This window comes from Mastacembelus armatus, chromosome 3, assembly GCF_900324485.2.
Source record: "Mastacembelus armatus chromosome 3, fMasArm1.2, whole genome shotgun sequence".
Lineage (NCBI taxonomy): Eukaryota > Metazoa > Chordata > Actinopteri > Synbranchiformes > Mastacembelidae > Mastacembelus > Mastacembelus armatus.
The window spans coordinates 27097013-27118220 of record NC_046635.1 but is presented as its reverse complement, the minus strand read 5'-3'; the positions used below and the strand labels follow the sequence as shown (position 1 = coordinate 27118220).

The window sequence follows — 21208 nt, the reverse complement described above, 5'->3', positions numbered from 1 at the left end:
ACCAGAGGGGACCTCTCCTGGACCAACGTGACAAAACTGAAGAGAGAACAGCAACTGCTCCACTTTTTACAGCAACTTGTAGATACGTTACATTAACATACATTCATTTCCTGGGGACTTGCCATAGCTGTAACCATGACCAACACTTACCTACCCCGAGCCCATACTCTAACCTTAAACCAACCCTGACCTTTAGCCACAGTGTGACTAATGCATACAACCGACACCTCCACCAAACTAACACAGCAATAAAATTCCCACTTAGAGTGCTGATGACTTCTATTAGGAGCATCCAAGTCTTTCAGTGCACCACAGGACATCAGTAACCATAATGCAGACAGTCCAGTCAGAAAGTGTAAACAATCCAAACTGCTGCCACACTAAGAAAATCTGATCCATTCATCTGTTTAAATGGGAGTCAGCATGTTGGTTTGCCTGAATAATCTCTCACAAATTATGGCACATTGTACTATAGGTTTCTCACAGTTAGGTTATTTACTTAGATAAGTCTGGTATTATTTTTTCCATGTCAGTGAATCCTATTAAAAGACCAAAACTAACACTGCATCTCTCAATATTTTTTAAACTTTCCTACTCATCAGCAGGGCAGGACATGGCAACACGGTGTACAGGTTTTATCTTCTATCAAGTGAATTACTTGTTGGTTCTCTGATGAAGTGAGGGCGTAAAATTACATTTTGTTGGGGCTATATTTAACTGCATATTAATCCACATTTGGTGCCCTGATAACAGGATGAGTGAAAATGCAGTGTGTGTGACCAAGGTAATGAAGGGACATGTCACCCAGTGCATTACTGCTCACTGATGTGTTTAATAGTTTCTGGACAAAAACTGAGTTCTGTGGAACAGGTGAATGAGATATATCAGTTTTTGGATACATAACATTTGTTATTAGGATCCCTTCATTGTTAGTTTAGGTCAGCACATGGACTTTCTTAAAAACCTGAATATATGAGCAAACCAATAAATGACTAACATGCATAAGAATAACTACATACCACTCGATGAAGAAAAATAATTTCAGGAATGGAATATGAATACCTGATAGGCATTTTAAAGAAAAAAAGACACTGATATTAAGAATTCAGTATTTCATTGTAAACCAGAAGCCAGCATACATAAAACATAACACTGATCCAGGTACAGCAGTAACACTGATGTGGGAGAATCCCTCTGCTGGATGAATACTGAAGAGGATTTCACTGTACAAATCCACTGAATGAATCCGAGAAGAGCTCATCAATTTTTAACTAAAGCTAGATGAAGTGGTGTGTGGGAGAGAGGGATAGTGTGTGAACAGAGCTTTTAGTGCTGGTCATTTTTATTCATAGATTCAAGGCACAGTAAAACACTGTAGTTGCTTAGGTTTGTCTTCTAGTGCTCCACAAACGGATGCTCACAATAGTTACAGTATGTGCGTTTCAGTGTTGAAGGGCAGGGAGGATGGTTCCCATGCAGGATCCAAAGCCCACCCTGTATCCATCACCTTGACAGTAACCTACACAGAGGAAGAGATGGTACATTACATAAAGTTTAAATTTCAAAGCTGAACCTAAACACAGCACAGAGTTTGAGAGAAACAGACTTTCTGAGTCAGTAATAACTGAGCTTTTTGGGCAGCACTAACAACACAAAGGTTATCTAGAGGCTGAGTCAAGGCAACTGGACTTCTAGTTTTTAGGTCGAAACATTTCACTCCTCATCCAAGTAGTTGTTAGACATTGGACCCACACTCCTGAATTGGTTTCCCTTCACACCTGGCCTGAATAGGCTCGTAGGTAAACAGTACAGGTGAGCTCAAGTGAGGGAAGGTTTTTCACCAAAAACTGAACACTGAGGGGAACCAGAAAAGAAATCAGGGACACTGAGGGCATAAGGCAAATACCAAGAGTACAACACAGCTAAATCTAAAGAAATTAATCTCCTTCAACACCCTAGTGTGACAACCCTCCACACTTTGTTTTGTCTGCCTGCCTTGCTCTGTTCTGTTCTTCCTCTCTGCAGGTTCAGGACTGTCAGCCTGGCTGGCTGCAAGCCTGCTCGCCTTTTGTTTGGTTTGCTGCACCTTACAATACACATTTCACCACATGTCCACTCATCCATACACTCCAGACATGACTGACTGTTCTGATACCTTCATACCCCTATTGTTAATTATTTGAGTTTGCTATTTTTGGAAGATAAATTACTTTTGTTCTATAGTTGTGTGTGTGGGACCTCCCCTTTTGTTATCATCCCTGAGCCAGGTGGGAACACTGGCAACTGGGAAAAATGAGCAGCTGGTATAAATACTAGGAAGTGACTAATAAGACACAGGTGTAAATAATCAGGGCAGGTAATGAGGTTAGTCAAGTTAAGGGAAAAAACTGGGACAGAAGAAGAAATGAAAACAAAATAAAAGTTCACAGCAGAAAGTGTGAGGAACCACTGACAGTATACAGTACTTAATTCTAATCTGGTATTGGAAAGATTTTATGTACAAAAATTAGTTTACTTATCATGACGAGTAGTACACTACTGTTATATTTTGAAAGCCATATTGTATTGTATATTTCTCAGTGAATTATTCAATGGTCTGGCTGCTGTACCTGTGATGGTGACTTCATCTCCATCCTTCAGGAAGGTTCTGGTTTCTCCTCCTCCCAGATCAATGCTCTTGGATCCCCTCCATGACAGCTCCAGCATGGAGCCAAAACTCTCTGGGTCCTGTTGGGATACAGTATTCACAAAACTGTGCAGATACATTTTTTCATACTGCACCTTTGAAATAGTCAGACAGCACAGAAGTGCTTGTAAAAAAGATGATTTATTCTTAGTGTTGCCAGCCCAGATTCATGGGGTGTGGATCTTAAGAAGACAGATGTTACGAAATAAAAAGAAGGAGTAAAGCAAAGAGATAAAATGTGCAAACCCCAGAATTGTCAGGTCCCGGAAACCAGGTTTCTGGTGCCAGGGTTTTACTTTGAAGGGACAAGGGGAAGTGTTTGGGGTACTTGCCCCCAGCTTGTTTTGATTGCTGATCTGTGTCACCTGTATTCCCAGCTTGAGTAGCTGGGTTCGTGGTGACACAGATCGCCGGATTGTTTGTCCTTGACTCCCGTTTGGATTCACGCTACGGCAAGTAACAGCTTTTGTTTAAGTACTGTGTGTTTGTTTTGGCTCAGATCGGAGGAATCTGGAGCTTACGACTAATGAACTTTTTCTTGTCGCCTGCCCTGTGAAAGCTCGGATGAGCTATCTCATGACTGTGCTTTCCACGAAGAGGAATAGACTCGACGTGGGGGACGCTTTTCTCTATTGTGGATTACCTGCTGACTGTTGCCGCCTTTATATAGGCACCTTCTGTGCTCTCACTCCTGAGGAGTCTCGGGTGCGAACACTGTGTGCTTTGTTTTGTGTCACTCCTACATTAACCTAGTTTTCTCCTGTTTCCTGTTTTCTGAGTTCGGAGAGAGCCCGGCCTCTGGTTGGCCCCAGAGGAACCCATACTCGTCAGATATTGCTCTGCGGACCCGTGACGGACTTACCACCCCCCATCTCCGAGGACCAGCCCGGCGGTACCGGAACTGGCCGTCGGAGAAACCATCTCCTGTCGACTCCTCTTGGATTCCACACGTCCCCACTGGCCTGCATTCCCACTTCCCATTCTGTTGTTATTCATTAAATAAACTTTGGCTTAATCTGCTTCCGTTTCCTGGTCACTTGTGTTAGACAAGGTTACGATCCATACAAATTGATACCGAAATCATGACAGAACAATCCGGCCAGAAAATGGATCACGCCTCGCCTGCACCGGTGCCCTGGAAATCTGGAGTGGAGTCTGCTCTTTTTGACCACGAAGAGAAACTAAGTAGCATTTCCCAGTCTGTGGAACAGATTGCTGGACAGATGTCCCAGTTGCTTCGGGATTTTTCCGCTCAGCAACCGGTAGCTGCCCGGGGTCCTGCCCCACTACCGGAGGGAGGCGCCCGAGGAACTGGCGACCTTAAGTTGTCTCACCCAGCCCGCTACGGTGGGGAAACGGGGGTGAGTCGCACCTTTTTAACCCAATGTGAACTGAACTTTTCTATGCAGCCCTCTAGTTTTCCTAATGAACAGGCTAAGGTAGCCTATACGCTATCATACCTGGACGGAGAGGCGGCAAGGTGGGGAACTGCGGCGTGGAGACGCCGAGCACCGTGCTGTGCCTCGTTCGAGGCGTTTGGACTACAGTTGGTCCGCATTTTTGACCCGGTTCGGCCGGAGGTGGAGGCAACCACACGTCTCGCCAGACTCAAGCAGGGAAGTCGACCTTTACGCAAGTACATTGTTGAGTTTCAGTTGTTGGCGGAGGAGAGCCCTTGGGATCGGGCGTCCCTATATGACCATTTTTATTTAGGTCTCAATGAACGATTGAAAGACGATTTGGCCCATCAACCAAAACCCACTACTTTAGATGCCCTCATTGACACTGTTTCACGCTTAGATCAACGGTACCTAGAACGACAGTTGGAGATTCGTGGGTCTGGAAGACGCCGACAGGGTTGGGACCCATATAGGCCGGGACCGGGATCAGCAGCACCGGTCGAGGAATCGGTGCCGATGCAGCTCGACCGGGGTCGTGTGGGGGCAGAGGAGATGGACCGAAGACGTAGGTTCCGTCTGTGCTTCTACTGCGGTGGGGAGGGACACACCGCAGCCACCTGTCCAGGAAAAGGGAAGGCTCAGCGGGACCAGAGGGGGCCCTGCTGAGCCACGCAGAAAGCCCTCGGATTGGGACCCGTGTCCTTACAACTGTGTTCTTAGGAACACCACCTGAACAGTTAAGGTGGGAGGTTTTAATTGACTCCGGGGCTGACGTAAATTTTATCTCCAGGTCGCTGTTACCCAGGTTGGGGGTGGGTACTACTAGACTTTCACGTCCATTGGAGGTGAGGTCTCTCAATGAAGCCAAGTTACATCGTGTTACCGAGGTTACTGACTCTGTGTTTCTAGTCATAGATAATCACCAGGAGCAGGTGTCCTTTCATGTGATCGAAACCCCCAGTCCTGCGGTGGTGCTGGGGATCGGGTGGCTACAGAGACACAACCCCCATATAGACTGGAACTCGGGCAAGATACTGAATTGGTCCCCATCCTGCCACAGTACCTGTCTACACAACGCTATTACGGCTGAACGGATTCAGCCGTCGGCCGGGTATACCCCCGACCTATCCCTGGTTCCACCGTGCTATCACGACCTTCAGGAGGTATTCAACAAGGACAGGGCAATGTCCCTTCCACCCCATAGACCCTATGATTGTGCCATAGACCTGTTTCCCGGGGCGGTTCCCCCTAAGGGCCGCTTGTATCCCCTGTCCCGAGGGGAGAAGGAGGCTATGGAGAAGTACGTTCGGGAGTCCTTAGCCTCAGGAATTATTAGGCCCTCCCGTTCTCCTGTAGGGGCGGGTTTCTTCTTTGTGGATAAAAAGGACGGAGGTTTGAGGCCCTGTTTAGACTTCCGGGGTCTGAACGACATTACCGTAAAGAACAGATATCCCCTCCCGCTGCTAGCCTCAGCCTTTGAGCTCCTCCAGGATGCAAAGATCTTCACCAAGTTGGACTTAAGGAATGCCTACCACTTGGTACGTATCAGAGAGGGGGACGAATGGAAGACGGCCTTTAATACTCCCTCAGGTCATTACGAGTATTTGGTAATGCCGTTTGGGCTAACCAATGCTCCCGCCGTGTTCCAGAATCTGGTCAATGATGTACTTGGAGACATGTTGAACAAGTTCGTCTTTGTTTATCTGGACGACATACTTGTCTACTCCAATTCTGAGGCCGAACACACCCAGCACGTACGGGCTGTTTTGCAGCGGCTGCTGCAGAATCGCCTGTACGCTAAGCTGGAGAAGTGTGAGTTCCACACCCAGAAGACCTCTTTCCTTGGGTTCGTTATCCAGCCAGGGGAGATCTCTATGGACCCAGACAAGGTCCGGGCTGTAAAGGACTGGCCAACCCCCAGCTCCCGGAAGCAGCTGCAGAGTTTCCTGGGATTCGCAAACTTCTATAGGAAATTCATTAAGAACTTCAGTGGGGTTGCTGCCCCTCTTCACCGTCTCACCTCCACCAAAAAACGCTTCTCCTGGTCCAGTGAGGCCCAGGAGACGTTTGATGTTTTAAAGAACCTGTTTACCTCTGCTCCTCTCCTCAGGTTCCCGAATCCGGACCTGCCGTTTCTGGTGGAGGTAGATGCCTCAGACACTGGAGTAGGGGCAATTATCTCCCAGAGGGACCCAGAGGACTCCAAGATTCACCCTTGTGCCTTTTTTTCTAAAAAGCTATCTGAAGCGGAGAGGAATTATGACGTGGGCAACAAGGAGTTGTTAGCTGTTAAGCTTGCCCTAGAGGAGTGGAGACACTGGCTGGAGGGGGCCAAACACCCTTTTACTGTTTTCACTGATCACAAGAACTTGGAATATTTAAGGTCTGCAAGGAGGCTGAATGCCCGCCAGGCCCGGTGGGCTATATTTTTTGAACGATTTGACTTCACCTTATCTTTCAGACCGGGGTCACAGAACTGTAAGGCGGACGCCTTGTCCAGAATCCACGCCCCTCCTGAGTCTGCAGAGGAGCCTAAGTTCATCCTTCCGGCTCCTACACGCCTGGGGGTCGCCAGAATCCCCCTGGAACGGGACATCGCTCGTGCCGCAGGTAACGTTAGACCAAGTGCCTGCCCGACTAACTGCCTGTTTGTCCCAGCCCGTTTCCGTTCCAGGGTCCTGGGGCTCTGTCACGACTCCCACCTGCACGTCCACCCGGGCATCAACCGAACGCTGAGAGTACTCTCACAACGGTTCTGGTGGCCTACGGTACGGACGGACGTCCGACGCTACATCGCCGCCTGCACAACCTGCGCGAGGGCCAAGGCTACCCATCGCCCCCCGGCAGGATTGCTTCACCCGCTACCGACACCCAAACGCCCGTGGTCTCATATCTCTGTGGATTTTGTGACTGGACTGCCCTTATCGAGAGGTATGACCACTATTTTAACTGTTGTGGATCGGTTCTCTAAAATGGTCCACTTTGTGCCCCTCCCGCAGCTGCCTTCAGCCCCAGCCATGGCCCAGCTCCTGGTGGAGCACGTGATCCGGCTCCACGGACTACCCGAAGACATTGTTTCGGATAGGGGGCCGCAGTTCGTCGCCCGTTTCTGGAAGGAGTTCTGCAGGCTCCTGCAGATCTCGGTGAGCCTCTCCTCCGGTTTCCATCCGCAGTCCAACGGACAGGCGGAGAGGCTCAACCAAGAGCTGGAGACTGGGCTGAGGATCCTCTGTGCGGACGACCCTGCCTCTTGGGTGGAGAAGCTGGTTTGGGTCGAGTACGCCCACAACAGCATTCCCAACACAGCCACTGGTCTGTCCCCGTTCCAGGTGGTACATGGTTTCCAGCCCCCCTTGTTCGAGAATCAGGACCTGGACTCCACGGTCCCATCTGCTGCGGCGGCGGTGCGGCGCTGCCACCTGGCCTGGCGGAAGGCCAGACGACAGCTCCTCCGCTCCGTATCTTCCTACTCCTCACAGGCTGACAGGAGGAGACTGGCACCCCCGAAGTATCGTGTGGGACAACGGGTATGGTTGTCCACTCGAGACATTCCACTGAAGTCCACATCGCCCAAGCTGAACCCGAGGTTTGTGGGTCCCTTTCCCATTTCCCGAGTGTTAAGCCCCGTGGCGGTCACGCTGAAGCTACCGCCCACGATGAAGATACATCCCACCTTCCATGTCTCCCGTATTAAGCCGGTGAACTCCTGCCCCCTGTCTCCGCTCGTGAAGCCGCCCCCACCAGTTAGGATGGTGGACGGTGGGCCAGCATACACGGTCCGGAGCCTCCTGAAGTCACGTAAGCGGGGAAGAGGGGTTCAGTACCTGGTGGACTGGGAGGGTTATGGTCCGGAGGAACGCTCCTGGGTCCCCAGACGGGACATCCTGGATCGAACCTTGATTACGGATTTTCATAGGGCTCACCCGGACCAGCCGGGTGGGTCGTCGGGAGCCGACCGTTGAGGGGGGGGATACTGTCAGGTCCCGGAAACCAGGTTTCCGGTGCCAGGGTTTTACTTTGAAGGGACAAGGGGAAGTGTTTGGGGTACTTGCCCCCAGCTTGTTTTGATTGCTGATCTGTGTCACCTGTATTCCCAGCTTGAGTAGCTGGGTTCGTGGTGACACAGATCGCCGGATTGTTTGTCCTTGACTCCCGTTTGGATTCACGCTACGGCAAGTAACAGCTTTTGTTTAAGTACTGTGTGTTTGTTTTGGCTCAGATCGGAGGAATCTGGAGCTTACGACTAATGAACTTTTTCTTGTCGCCTGCCCTGTGAAAGCTCGGATGAGCTATCTCATGACTGTGCTTTCCACGAAGAGGAATAGACTCGACGTGGGGGACGCTTTTCTCTATTGTGGATTACCTGCTGACTGTTGCCGCCTTTATATAGGCACCTTCTGTGCTCTCACTCCTGAGGAGTCTCGGGTGCGAACACTGTGTGCTTTGTTTTGTGTCACTCCTACATTAACCTAGTTTTCTCCTGTTTCCTGTTTTCTGAGTTCGGAGAGAGCCCGGCCTCTGGTTGGCCCCAGAGGAACCCATACTCGTCAGATATTGCTCTGCGGACCCGTGACGGACTTACCACCCCCCATCTCCGAGGACCAGCCCGGCGGTACCGGAACTGGCCGTCGGAGAAACCATCTCCTGTCGACTCCTCTTGGATTCCACACGTCCCCACTGGCCTGCATTCCCACTTCCCATTCTGTTGTTATTCATTAAATAAACTGTGGCTTAATCTGCTTCCGTTTCCTGGTCACTTGTGTTAGACAAGGTTACGATCCATACAAATTGATACCGAAATCATGACAAGAATATACATTCATGAAATTAAGTATAGGACAATTCTACGTGTGGTCTGACTGACCAGCAGTGTCCAGAAAGAACATGCCTCCACATACAAAAGTATACAAAGCAGAGTGGAAAGGCAGAAACTCACAGGTCCACTGATAGTGCCAGAAGCCAGCAGGTCTCCTGGTCTGACATTGCAGCCATTGACTGTGTGATGGGCGAGTTGCTGCTTCATGGTCCAATACATGTACTAAAGACAGGGAGAGACATGAAGATAAAGAATGGAAGAATATGAGTGAGATGGCCTATTAATGTTAATTTTTTTTATTTGATCATCATTTGAACAAAGGTGGATAAAGGTCAGACATTAGGGAGTCTGCAGTGTACTTAGTCCTTCATGTGCATACACTTATGAAGGTCTATCTGATAAAGTGTTTGGTGAGTGTATTGACATGTTGGATAACTCTATAACTGCCTGTTTATTGAGCTGACACCCCTGGTGAGTGGAGGCCCTTCCCTGCTGCTCGTCACTCACTCAGTGTAAAGAACACACAAGCACTGTGGGTTCAGATGTTTTAGGACATGGCCATCAATCAGCCATATGCTCATATGTTAACAAATATTTGAGGATTGACATAATCATTAGCCCTATTGTGGTTAATCTGTTAGTACCACAAAGTCTATGAAATAAAAATAAAAATGTACATTGGCCTCCAAAATGATGTGCTGCTAAAACCATTAATTTTTATTTTTCACATCTTATATATATATATACATATATATGTATATTACATTTATTATGTAACATAGATTTGTTTATTAAATGTTTAAATAATATCCATGATAGACTTCATTTCCCATTGCCGAACAATAAAACATAAAATAATTCTAACCATTTACAGAAACTACAAGCCTATTATCAGAAGTCCATGATGATTGTCATGTGAATGATCTGTTTAATACCAAAAATGCAGTTTTATCTCAGCCTACTATAAACTTCTAATAAAGCCAGTAGTGCACAGTGTTATAGTGGCTTAGGCTCAGCATAGAAGACTCCTACCTTAAAGTTTGACTTGCAGATAGTTGCTGCTTCTGTCATGCCCTCTCCTTAAAGAGCAGACAGCAAAAGTTACTTACACTGAAACACATAATTAGATCATAACATACAGCAGTCCCAGCAGTGCATTACACTGAAAACTGAATTAAGGCTTTCCACACTAACATGTACAGTATCATTGAGCATTTATTCAGCTGATATATAAAAACCTGAGACACCTCGTCATTTCCAGGGCGCTTCCATTTTCTGCTATTTCTATTCCAATTGTTGTAGAGGGAAATTTTTTACTTTATAATCCACTGCATTTGTCCCACAGCTGAGTGCTGGGACATGCGGCTGCAAAGAGCAGACACATATGCTGCTGTGTCCACCCCTAATGTGGATTAAGCTCTGGCTGTTCTGATTATGGAGCTACTGGTTTAGTCGTGTAGTCAACACATGGAAGCATCTTCAACTCAAGCTCATGTTTTTTAAGGATAATAAACTAAGCTAGAGTAGCTGAGCATAAGAATACATTGTTTAGTCATGTAAAAATCAAAGAGGAATCTGCAAGTTGAAGAGAGACAAACTTTAAAACCAGTTTTTATGTCACTAAAGAAAAACAGCACATATATCCTAATGACTTTATAAGCAACATATAATAGGTGAGTTTGAAGGAAGAAACACAGATAGCAAACTGTTCCCAACACAGACTGATGTTTTTATTCCACTGTTCAACTGAGCACTACAATCAAACTCTGAACCTTTTGTCCCTAATGCCCAGCTACTACCCACTGAACCATAGGTAACTGAGTATGATGACACTTTGAAATCTTATGGACTGTTAAAATTCAGTGAAAATGAGGAAGACTTAGCAGTTTCTATGCAGGGAAATAATTAATGATGCATTAAGCATCAAAACAGATCACACCTGTGTTATATGGTTACATTTTGGTAAAGTGGAGGCTTGCCTTGGCCTGGCTACATTTTAAGGTGTGATTTGTGTTTGTAGAGTTTAATATGCCAGATTTGTTTTTGAGGTCTAGAAAAGCCAAAGCCCTAAAGTGTTGGTGAAAAGTACACATGGGAAAACTTACACAGAGAGAGAGGAAGGCATCCAAATAAATCAACCATGGATCACCTCAGAGCTTGTACGTAACTACAAACTGAACTATTACAGTTAATCTGATGGTATACACACAGTGTACAGTACCTGTGAGTGACACAAACAGGTTAATGTTGAAGGTGTAAGCATCATGGTGTGTCAGGTAGGGGAGTGGCTCCGGATCCTTTAGGAAGAGGACAAACAGAAAAATCATGAACAAGAAAAAAAAAAAAAAAGGTGCCTCACTGAGTCACAGAAAGGTCTGAGCTTCACACACCAAAATTGAGACATTAAACAGTCTTTCCACTCTAAAACCATGAACATTAATGTGAAAATGTCTTTCCTAAAGGTGGCGCCAGAGGAAAGGCCATGTTGGCCTCTGAATTACTGATCTACAAATGTGTATATTTTGAACTGTTCTATGTTATACACAGGTCAACACCATGAACATGTGCAGCACTTCGACAGATTTAAGCAAATGAAGGTCACTGAGCTCTTAATGTCGTAAACAAACACTAGTATGTTCAGCCATCAAGTAAACTCAGCACTCAGCATGTTTTGACCCATCTGGTTGTGGTAGGTGCCACCTCATCTGAAAATGTTTGGTCCAGATAAACATGTCTTGAAAACTGCTTAGGTTTGTTAAAAATTAATAACTAAAGTTTATAAATGGTATTGAATGCAAAGGTATCAAGAGTCAATCAACCCAGTGTGGGTAAGGCCTGAAAGAAAACTGTGTGGGTGCTTACTTGAATTGTTGCTATATCATAGTCTGCTGAGTCAATACGGAAATTTTCCTGGTGACTTGGAATTCAGGGTCACTATTTGATGTTTCTCTAAACTGATGTCACCCTCATACTAACCTGAACGGGGTTGGGCTCTGCAAAGGGTAACAGAGCCTCCATGGGAACAACCCAGGGTGAGATTGTTGTCCCAAAGTTCTTCCCCAAGAAAGGACCCAGAGGAACATACTCCCACGCTTGGATGTCCCTGGCTGAGAAAAAAGCCAACCATTAGAGATGTGATGATGCTATAGTAACAATTTGCCTCATTTTAACTCCACTATAGGTGGTGCTGGGAGCAGGGGGGACCGCACACTGGCAATAGTAGTTTAAACAATCTGGTCAAAATATACAAGCTTGCAGGTCTAGTCTTAATTAAAATGTGTTTCTGTAGTGAAATTCAGGAACAGCTACTGCATGTATCATCACCAAAAAGGCCAATCGAAAGATATAACGAGGAAAATATTTTGAGTTGTTGGAGTGTGACTGGTTTTCATCCGAAGAAAAGTTTCTGTTTAAAGTGTAAAGTCTGGCAGTGAAATATTTCTCTGCAGTCACTGCTGCGCCGCATTTCTGCTCAATGAGCCATGCAGGCACCATCTGAGCTACCACAAACTGGTGAGCACTGGGAATACACATGGCTAAAGTACGTTTAATTTACATATTTAAATCATGTGCATGGCTGTGTTTGCTTTATTTATAATAATCAGCACAATCATGATTCAATAGTTAAAATGTAATCAGTTATTTTGAGTCAATACTACTCCACCTTGATTCAAAAAAGGCTCTTGACTCTTCCACCTGGATTAATCACAACGCATCCATCCATTATCTATACCAGGTCCCAGGGTTCTGCTGGAGCCTATCCCAGCTCTCTTTGTGTTCAAGGCAGGGGTACACCCTGGACAGGTCACCAGTAGATTAATCAAAACCCTTTTCTTTATTCATAGACAGTGGACAGATCAGTTACTTATGTAAAGATAATTCTATGATAGAGCAAAAATGTAACAAGTAAAATCCTGCATTAAAATTCTAAATTAAAAAACAGTATTAGTTTTATGTAAATTAAAAGATGTATAAATGTCATTGACATTGCAACTGGTCAAAAATCAACTTATATATGCTGTTGACAGTTCAGTCTTCATCAGTGCAAAATCCCCAATGTTACAAAATTATTCTGACTCTACCAGTAGGTTCAGTATGTTCCAGTAGGTTAGTAGGGACCCACTGGCCTATATGAGTAGGACTGACATACGCTGAAAACACCTATTCAATAGTAAGACAATAGTCAAACCGGGTGGATTTACGTTGAAACCACTGGTCGGTTAATCCACATTTTGAGAGTCAAGGTTTAGAAATCACCTATACAGATAAAAATATAACAGCTGAATGATTGTGTATCTACGCTCAAAAGGTCAGCTTTTTGTTTTATGTAAGAAATTATTACAAAAGTAAAAAATGTAGTTACATATAATTTATACTTTTCCCCCTCAAATGAATGGGACTAAAAGTGAAAACGTGAAGAAAATGGAAATACAAAATTGTACACTTACATTACACAACTCTTAGATTTATTAGCTCAGGGGTTAAATATCTAGTGCCATAGTCTTAATATCCTCCTGTGCTCCCACTGTAGGTCTCCCCCAGTGTGAAGCCAATGAAGCAACAGTGAGCTAATGGTCCACTGTAAGAGATTTAAAGCCAATCTGCTCTCAGGATCTTCTTCTGTCCTCATACACAGTCATGGCTCATTGGCTGAGTCTTTCCCTCACCCACTGTGAGCCTTTACCAAATGACTTTTCAATTAAACCAGTGTGCTCCACTGAGACCTGAGAGGAGGAGTAAGAAACATGGATAGTAGGGTAAAAATGTTGGATAGCAAATATTCATTGAAATCCTTCTGTGAGCTCTGAATGTTCTTCTGAAGTTTCATCAGTCAAGTGCAAAAGAAAAGCAATGTCAGTTCACTTTCAAGCTGCATATTCAGCAGAAATGTCACAGGCTGAAACATTTCTAGCACCGTGCTGGAGAAAACAACAACAAAACACTGGGGGCTACTGTACAGAACTGCACCAGTATGAAAGCCTGTCCTTGACACATTCAATCCGGAGCCTTCATATTTGCATTTCAAAGGCAGAACACTAACTCCTCATTCACTGTACATTTTCGGGGCATTTTAAGTTTAAAACTGTTGTATTACATATCATTTTATAATGTTAAGTGTGCTGCTCATAAAAATTGAAATCTGCATGTTATGAATCACATGAAACTACTCCAAATGCTAAGAATAAACTGTTATATCTTCAAAGACACATTATGAAACTTCTGAAAAGGTAAATCAGAGTTTTTAGCTCTTTCCTTTTAGAAACTGTGAGCCAATAAACAATAAAACACAGCCTTGCTACTGTACATTCAATACACTTGGGTTTTTCTGCTGCAGCATTACTTGGCCTGGTATGAGCCTATAGTGGCAAATATGAGCCAATATTGACACTGACTTTGTGACCCTCTCTTGTTACTTGTCATTTATCATTAAACTGTATTTTACCACTTTTAATTCTCCTTCAATTACAAGTTACATGAAGGCATTTGATGATATTATGAACTAATTGTAATGATGCTGAGTGATATTAACATAAATCGTAGTCACAGACCCTACCATACATACGTACAAATAACTAACTCTCTTTAATGTGAACTGACTGTACTGAATCACCACTGTCACTGACAGAATCAGGAGCTGTAGAGCTTCTCACCATCAGCTCAGCCATGCCCTTATTGAAAGGTACCTAAGCAAGAGAAACAATTAGAATTTCACATTTCCATCATAAACTATCTGCTGCCTATGTACAGGGGTGGCAGAGATACTAAACTGAATATAACAGCTTCAACTAGCAACAGACTGAGTAAGATGTCTGAGTCATTCATCACTGCACGAATGATGCTGTGAATTGAATGAATTGATTCAAAAGAGCAAAAAGATTTACAATTTCCAAGTCAGGTTTTCATTTGTAAGTGGCGGTTTGTACGTATAAGGTACAGTATAAGGAACTGTAGGCAATACATGAGTGGACTGGAGTCTACATACTGTACCGTTTGTACTTTATATAGTATCATCATGTTAGCTGTAGCAGCTAAAAGTGCAGACTATTTTTAATGAAAATGCCTCTGTTGCATTGTTTCTCACACTTCACTCTGTCACGGGCCATAAAGCAGTAATAGCTGCTGCTGTGCGATACGCACCGGGCTAATGTGGTCTCTGCCACAGGCCTAATAAAAAAAAAATAGAAACTAGTTGTGTTGAAATGCCACTCACTGTATGCTCTAAATGACCTCCTAAATCACAGCCAGTCAGGCTCTAGCAGGACACAGGGGCTTCAGGTTGTGTAGTGCAGTAGATTACAGAGCGCTGCCATATTTAACTGAGCAACAGGGAGGCTGAGCTGACATGTAACACTGCAGACAGGGAGGATGCAAGTAAATGGGTTATATTTATTCATTATTCTCTCAACAGTAAATTAACTTTCATCTGGTATAAGTAGTAGACTAAAATTACCTTTTTAATTTTGTCTTTCACTTAAATTCAAACTTTTACTTCCTAACTAATAAAATAATTTGTGGCCAACAATAATCAGGATAAAGCAACTTAAGAGATATCATCACTAATGGACTAATGGAATAAGTCCACTCATTGTTGTCTGTATGCGCAAGAGGTTAACACGCAGTACATAACATCATTAACATCACTGCATAAACCTAACAACCTAGATTTGCTTGTTGTAATATGCAAAATAGTTTTTTCATCCGTTGAAGAAGCCAGGGCCCTCAGCTCAGGGTTAGATTTAAATATTATTTGTGGTAATGGCTGTGGAAAGGGAAAATTTTACTGTATCAACGATCATCTGTCTTTGTTACTGCTTAGAAAGCAGCAGACCCTGCACATATTTTGTATAAATTGCCAAGGTCAGTACAGTTTCTCATGTCCAAGTTAATTGAGGAAGGGTTGGCAAAGTCCAAACTATATTTATGTGCAGCTTGAGTTGAGTTGAGCTTGAACTGTCAGCCAAGCGGAGAACTAGCTGAACGGGGAGTACTGTTCAACAGACTGTAGCTGTAAAGTTGGCTTTAAATGGGCAATCTGCTTTCACGCTTCCCATATTTAATATACAGAGAAATCATCAGGCCTGTTCACTGCTCATACATCACTGTATGGTTTGGCTCAGCAACCAAACACGACAGGAGCAGACTCAAAAGGACAGTTCAGGCTGCAGAAAGAATAACTGATGCCAACCTGCCCTCCATCAAAGACCTGTACACCTCACAGGTCAAGAGGAGGGCAGAGAAGATTTCTGCAGACCCATCGCATCCTGGACAAAAGCAGTTTGAAATTCTTCCATCTGGGGGTTGCCACAGAACACTGTACTCCTGAACAACCAGACACAAGGACATGTGCCATCTATGTGCCATCACACTTATGAACAGTTAATCCACAACTGCCAGTAACATCCAAACTGTGCAATATAGGTGAGAGAGTACTCATCTGCAGGTTCTTCTCTGCTAAATCAACCTGTGTCCTTCCAAATCACTGTCCCTGATAATTCATATGATGATATGGCTGTAATTGTGTTGTTAAAATTCTCTTGGCTCTTACCACTCCAGTCATTCATAAGGACCATGCCGAAGATGTGTTCATGGGCATTCTTGATGGGAATGTGCTGTCCAAGCTGATTCCCTCCTCCAACAAAGAAGGCCTAGTCAGGAAAACAAAGCCCTTTTAAACAAAGAAGCAATGAAATACTGTGGTATGCAATTACGCAATATAAATGATCACAGACTAAAAGACAAAAAACAACAGAATGACAAACAAAGAACTCGAATGATGAAATAAAATTTCAACATCTATACACTACAGACATATACTGTAAGTGATTAGAGAGAAAAAAAAACATGTTATCACCATTTCCAGCTCCATGTCCAACTGCTTAGATGGGCCAAACACTGGGGGTTTTGCTAAAAAAGGAAAAGGCGCATATGGTTATTAATAGTTGTTAGTTGTTCTTATATTATTCACTATGGACCAAAATCTGTTCAAATAATAACATGATGGGAATTCACTTGGAATTTGGGGACAAAAATTGAAAACCAAGCAGTAAACAAAATGCTGACATTATTATAACCTAAAAAGCTGCTTGAGAGCTCTGCTGAAGTACTTCTATTATGGTTTCCTAGGAACTTAATTGTCATTCTTTGAAAATCTTGGACCTCAAGTGTTTAGTAACATAAACCTTGTTGTAAATATAAAGCCTTTACTAACAATATAATTGTTAATAATTATAATTGTTAGACTTAAGCCTAGCAGGTTGGAGACTGCTGCCAGCTTAAATGGGAACCTGACATCAGGTTTTGCAATGCAAATATAAGATTTTTTTCCCTTTTCTGTTCCTGCAAGCTTTTCCTGCAGCTTCTTTCAACTTAAATATGACCAGGTATCACAGCAGAGTTCCTTCCCCCTCTATGTAACTGTACCAAACACTGACAATTAGAGGTTTGATCGAGAAGTTTTAGATTTCCTTGCTAAAATAAGCATATTTTCCACATTTCTCCTCATTTCTAATAACTAACTGTATGTCTGTTGACAGGTCTTGGGGAGTACCACTGCATATATGGAAAAAGTTTGAGTCGGTATAAATAATGTTATACAGGTGCTAAGTTTTGACAAGGAAGCAGAATGTGAAGAATAAAAACAGACTCTGGACTGGTTCTGCTCTATTGATACTGATGGAAAGTGATTATTCTTTCAACCCAGCAAGAATGTAATCATCAGTCCTAAGATGTGTGTAACAAACTTTAGTCCTATGTGATGATCAAAGTTTTCAAATGTGTAGGATCTTACTCTGGTCAGGCCTCATCTGGCCTGAGGGGCGGCGGATGGGGGTCCCAGAAACAACTACTGATGATGCTCTGCCATGGTATCCTACTGGAAGCCTCAGCCTGCATAACACATCCCCCAAGTTAGTACAAAGTAAAGTTCAGTTTTTAGATGAGTTTTTGTTCCTAGACCAGTCCTTTAAGTTGATATTTTGTTTGCACTGTTGCTTAATTACACATCCAATATTTAATGAGCAATTAACATTCATTAGAATCCTGTTTCTACCTACTAAATGCTAGTTGCATCTTTCTGTTGGTGATGTGCAGTGAGTTTTTAGTGAAATGAAGTCAATCAAAATCTGTGCGTGTTGTGGGTGAAAACAACACTGTAGGTTGATTGCTCTGACCAATCCTTTTTAAATTGGCATATTGTTTTAATATTATCATTAGAATTATTGTTATCACACAATATTAATATCTTTTAAAAAATGCAGCTAAAATAAAAAAGATCAATTTATTTCTATCACTTACAAAATGCACGGCTCAACAATCTTGAACTTTGCATCCCCCTCAAAAATGTGTTCCATTACTAAAAACCATCCTGTTTCTTTGAAATTGACAACTGACAGCCAGGGAGAACAGCATGCCAGTCACCTGCTTGATCAAAGTGCTATGTGTCAGACTCAGATGGAAAAAACAGATGCTCCCTCAGCTTTAGCATTCCTACCACGCAGGTCCTAGAATAAATGAAAGCTGTCTATGCATTGTGACTAACACATGCTGCAGGGATTCTTCCAGAGCCCAGCTGCAGTGTTTAAATGTGCACTGATACTCTGGGGCTCAACTCAATTAGAGAAACCTTGTAGTGTCCCTCCACACATCACTGTTTGCAGAGAGCCTTGAATAATTTCTTTCAGGGTGTCTCTCAATATCTTTCCTAGCACTGGGAATCCATGAAGGTCCCTTGGTGCGCTTTTGTTCAATACATCAACAGCTGTTAGTGTCTGTTGCTGGTTTGACTGAGCGTTACCAGTTTGGCATCAGAGCATTCTCCTTCCCCCGGAACATGATGCCAACGTTGGTTGCGTGATCTCTGGAGGAGTAGAAGTCGGTGTAATCGCCTGTGAAAAAGAGAGACGTGAGTTTAGAAGAAGGGCAGGAGGAAATATTCACATCAACTGCCTGTGCCCTTCTTTTCTAGTGATGCCTGCCATCACAAAGCTGACTGAATGAGCCAAGTCACAACTAACAGGAAGGTCATGTGTTATTGAAGAGTGCCCCCTAGTGCTGGTATACCTTACATTCTTTTAACTATTTCAGTGCTATTTGTCAATGTACCCACCATGATGAGTCTAACAAAAGAATTAGAATAAAGAATTTATATTTGATCCATGCATTTTGTTTGTATAGCTGCCTGTCAGGCCACACATGGCCCAACCAAGCACCACCAATCAGACAGTTCGGGCAGTGTCATGCACAGAGACTTGCAGAGACAATAATCCACACCGAACATAAACATTTCATTCACTTATACTGCAGTCTCCACACTTACTAGCAGTTAGCTTAATATTTACCCTTTTAAACATTCCCCATTCCCATGATGAAGTTATTCACATGAGACTGCACATAAACACACAACAGTTCACACTGAACACAGGGAAGCAGAATGTAGCCAACTCTGACAAAAGACACTCTGAACACAGACACTCACCGATGTCTGCAGGAAGGTGCATAGTGGCTGCACTCTGATGGACAAATGCTCTGCAGAAACAAGGACAAAAAGACAGAAGTCTGTCATTAAATAACGTGTTCTCTGTTAGAACAAAGGTCTAAAACTCAGTTAGCAAAAAGATAAAACCTCAAGCTTTTTGGAGACAAATTTCAGGCTGAGAGAGTTTGAGTGTTAATATAATGAATTGACTTGTTAGACATTAGTGTTATAAGACCCAGTAGGGTGTAGGATGTGTGGGAAAGTTCAGTTCTACAAGAAGCCTGTGATGAGTGAAAACTGCAGTATTTTAGCATTTCCATCACAGTGGAAGATTAAACATGTGGCTGTACCTTTATTGCTTCCAACCTTGATACTAACATGGTATTTCTGACCACACACCAGTCAGTGAGGTCACAGAAGACTCTGTACACACTGACCTGCTCCGAAGACTGACATCATCTCTCAGTGTGCTCTCAGTGGCTGATAGCAACACCTGCAAGGTCTGCCGGGCTTCCCTCCAAGCTTGATATCCAAGAGCCATGAAAGCATTCAGAGTGGGCTTGAAGGGAGACCCAGAAAACAATGAAAACATGGATCATCCTGCAGGTCCTCCTACAGTAATTTGCTATATTTCGAGAATGAAAAGTATCTGTAAACACTTACCTGATCAAGGACATCCTGATGTTTGGACATCACAGGTCCTTGAAACAAAGACTTTATCACACTGAGGTCCAGTATCTGGTCTCCAATGGCTACTCCTATGCGACTTTTGGGCTGGAGAAACAGTTTTCAGTGATTCTTCCAGATAACTACACACTGAACCATTGGTAGCTGAGCAGGTTTCTACTCAACAGCAATTAGTCCTACTTGCTGTTGCATTATCTACGGTGGCCGACAAGGGCAAACGCGCCGCATCAGCCAAAACACCTGCAATATCGAAACGCTGCAACGGAAGTGCGCCAGGCCTCTAGGGGGATCCTGAACTGAGGGATGCTATGAACAAAGTTTGACCAACTTTTACAGAGGCGACATTAAAAACGTAGGTTTTCCGTTTATTTCTTTTTAAACACTTGGCGGTCACGTTTTACAATATTATAAAAGTACAGTACTGTAAAAGATGACGGCCAAGTGTTTAAAAAGAAATAAACGGAAAACCTTCAGATGTCCCACCCTGCAAAAACAACCCCCCATACCCGCCATGTGTCCCAACGTTGTGTGACACTTTTGATCAAGTAAACAAATGAAGTAGAACATTGTTAGCACATATTAGCTGATGAGAACAGGCATCAGAAGACGCTCATTCTGCTGCAATTCTAAACTATATCTGCGATTTTACTTTGAAAGGCTTAACCAGAAGTCTCCAAATGTTTGGCTTGACAACACTCGGGTGTAAGTGTGAATAAAAAGTTGTGTTTAATCTTTAAACCAAACAGATTAAAAAAGCAAAAGCACTCACATTATCAGCTGTGGAGAATATTCCATAAGGGAGGTTGTGGAAGGAGAAATCAGAAGTTGCATCTATTTTTATAAAGGACATCTTGTCTTTGGTAGCAGTCTTCCACTCAACCTTACTGAGATACTGACTCAAGGCAGCAATAAACGCTTCCAGATGTTAGACTTTGAACAGGCCCGCCTCCCACTGCATATGCATGGCCAATCACATGCTGCCTGTAGCATCCACCCTAATCCAGACCTCAGAAGTTAAGGAAAACCAGCTTGGAAAATGACTAAGCAAAACTGTAGTATAGGAACTGTGACCAGCCTCATTGGTTGTTTAGAAAAGATTAAAAAGAACAGGAGGGTAAGTTTAAGTCATAATAAAGAAAGATATG

The 21208-nt window shown here is 43.6% G+C and overlaps 1 protein-coding gene across 1 annotated transcript; it reads right to left on the bottom strand.

Moving 5' to 3' along the window:
• Positions 1-686: 686 nt before the first annotated feature.
• On the bottom strand, positions 687-20955 carry fah (fumarylacetoacetate hydrolase (fumarylacetoacetase)). Its single transcript, XM_026294492.1, has 14 exons — positions 20833-20955; positions 20040-20150; positions 19814-19935; positions 19377-19426; positions 18696-18786; positions 17691-17788; positions 16755-16807; positions 16449-16548; positions 11879-12009; positions 11124-11199; positions 9935-9981; positions 9023-9124; positions 2610-2727; positions 687-1519 (listed from the first exon to the last, which is right to left on the bottom strand). Exons 1-14 carry the CDS (start codon positions 20911-20913, stop codon positions 1443-1445), a joined length of 1257 nt encoding a protein of 418 aa, XP_026150277.1. The 5' UTR covers positions 20914-20955; the 3' UTR covers positions 687-1442.
• Between the last annotated feature and the right edge of the window lie 253 nt (positions 20956-21208).

What these genes read in the sequence shown, in the direction of transcription:
- fah (XM_026294492.1), bottom strand. Translation starts at nt 20,913, where the DNA reads ATGTCCTTTATAAAAATAGATGCAACTTCTGATTTCTCCTTCCACAAC. An exon ending in ATCAGGATGTCCTTGATCAG is followed by an intron (nt 19,936 to 20,039) that starts GTAAGTGTTTAC and finishes TCTCCCTTCAAG; the next exon opens with CCCACTCTGAATGCTTTCAT. An exon ending in TGGACATGGAGCTGGAAATG is followed by an intron (nt 16,549 to 16,754) that starts GTGATAACATGT and finishes TTTCCTGACTAG; the next exon opens with GCCTTCTTTGTTGGAGGAGG.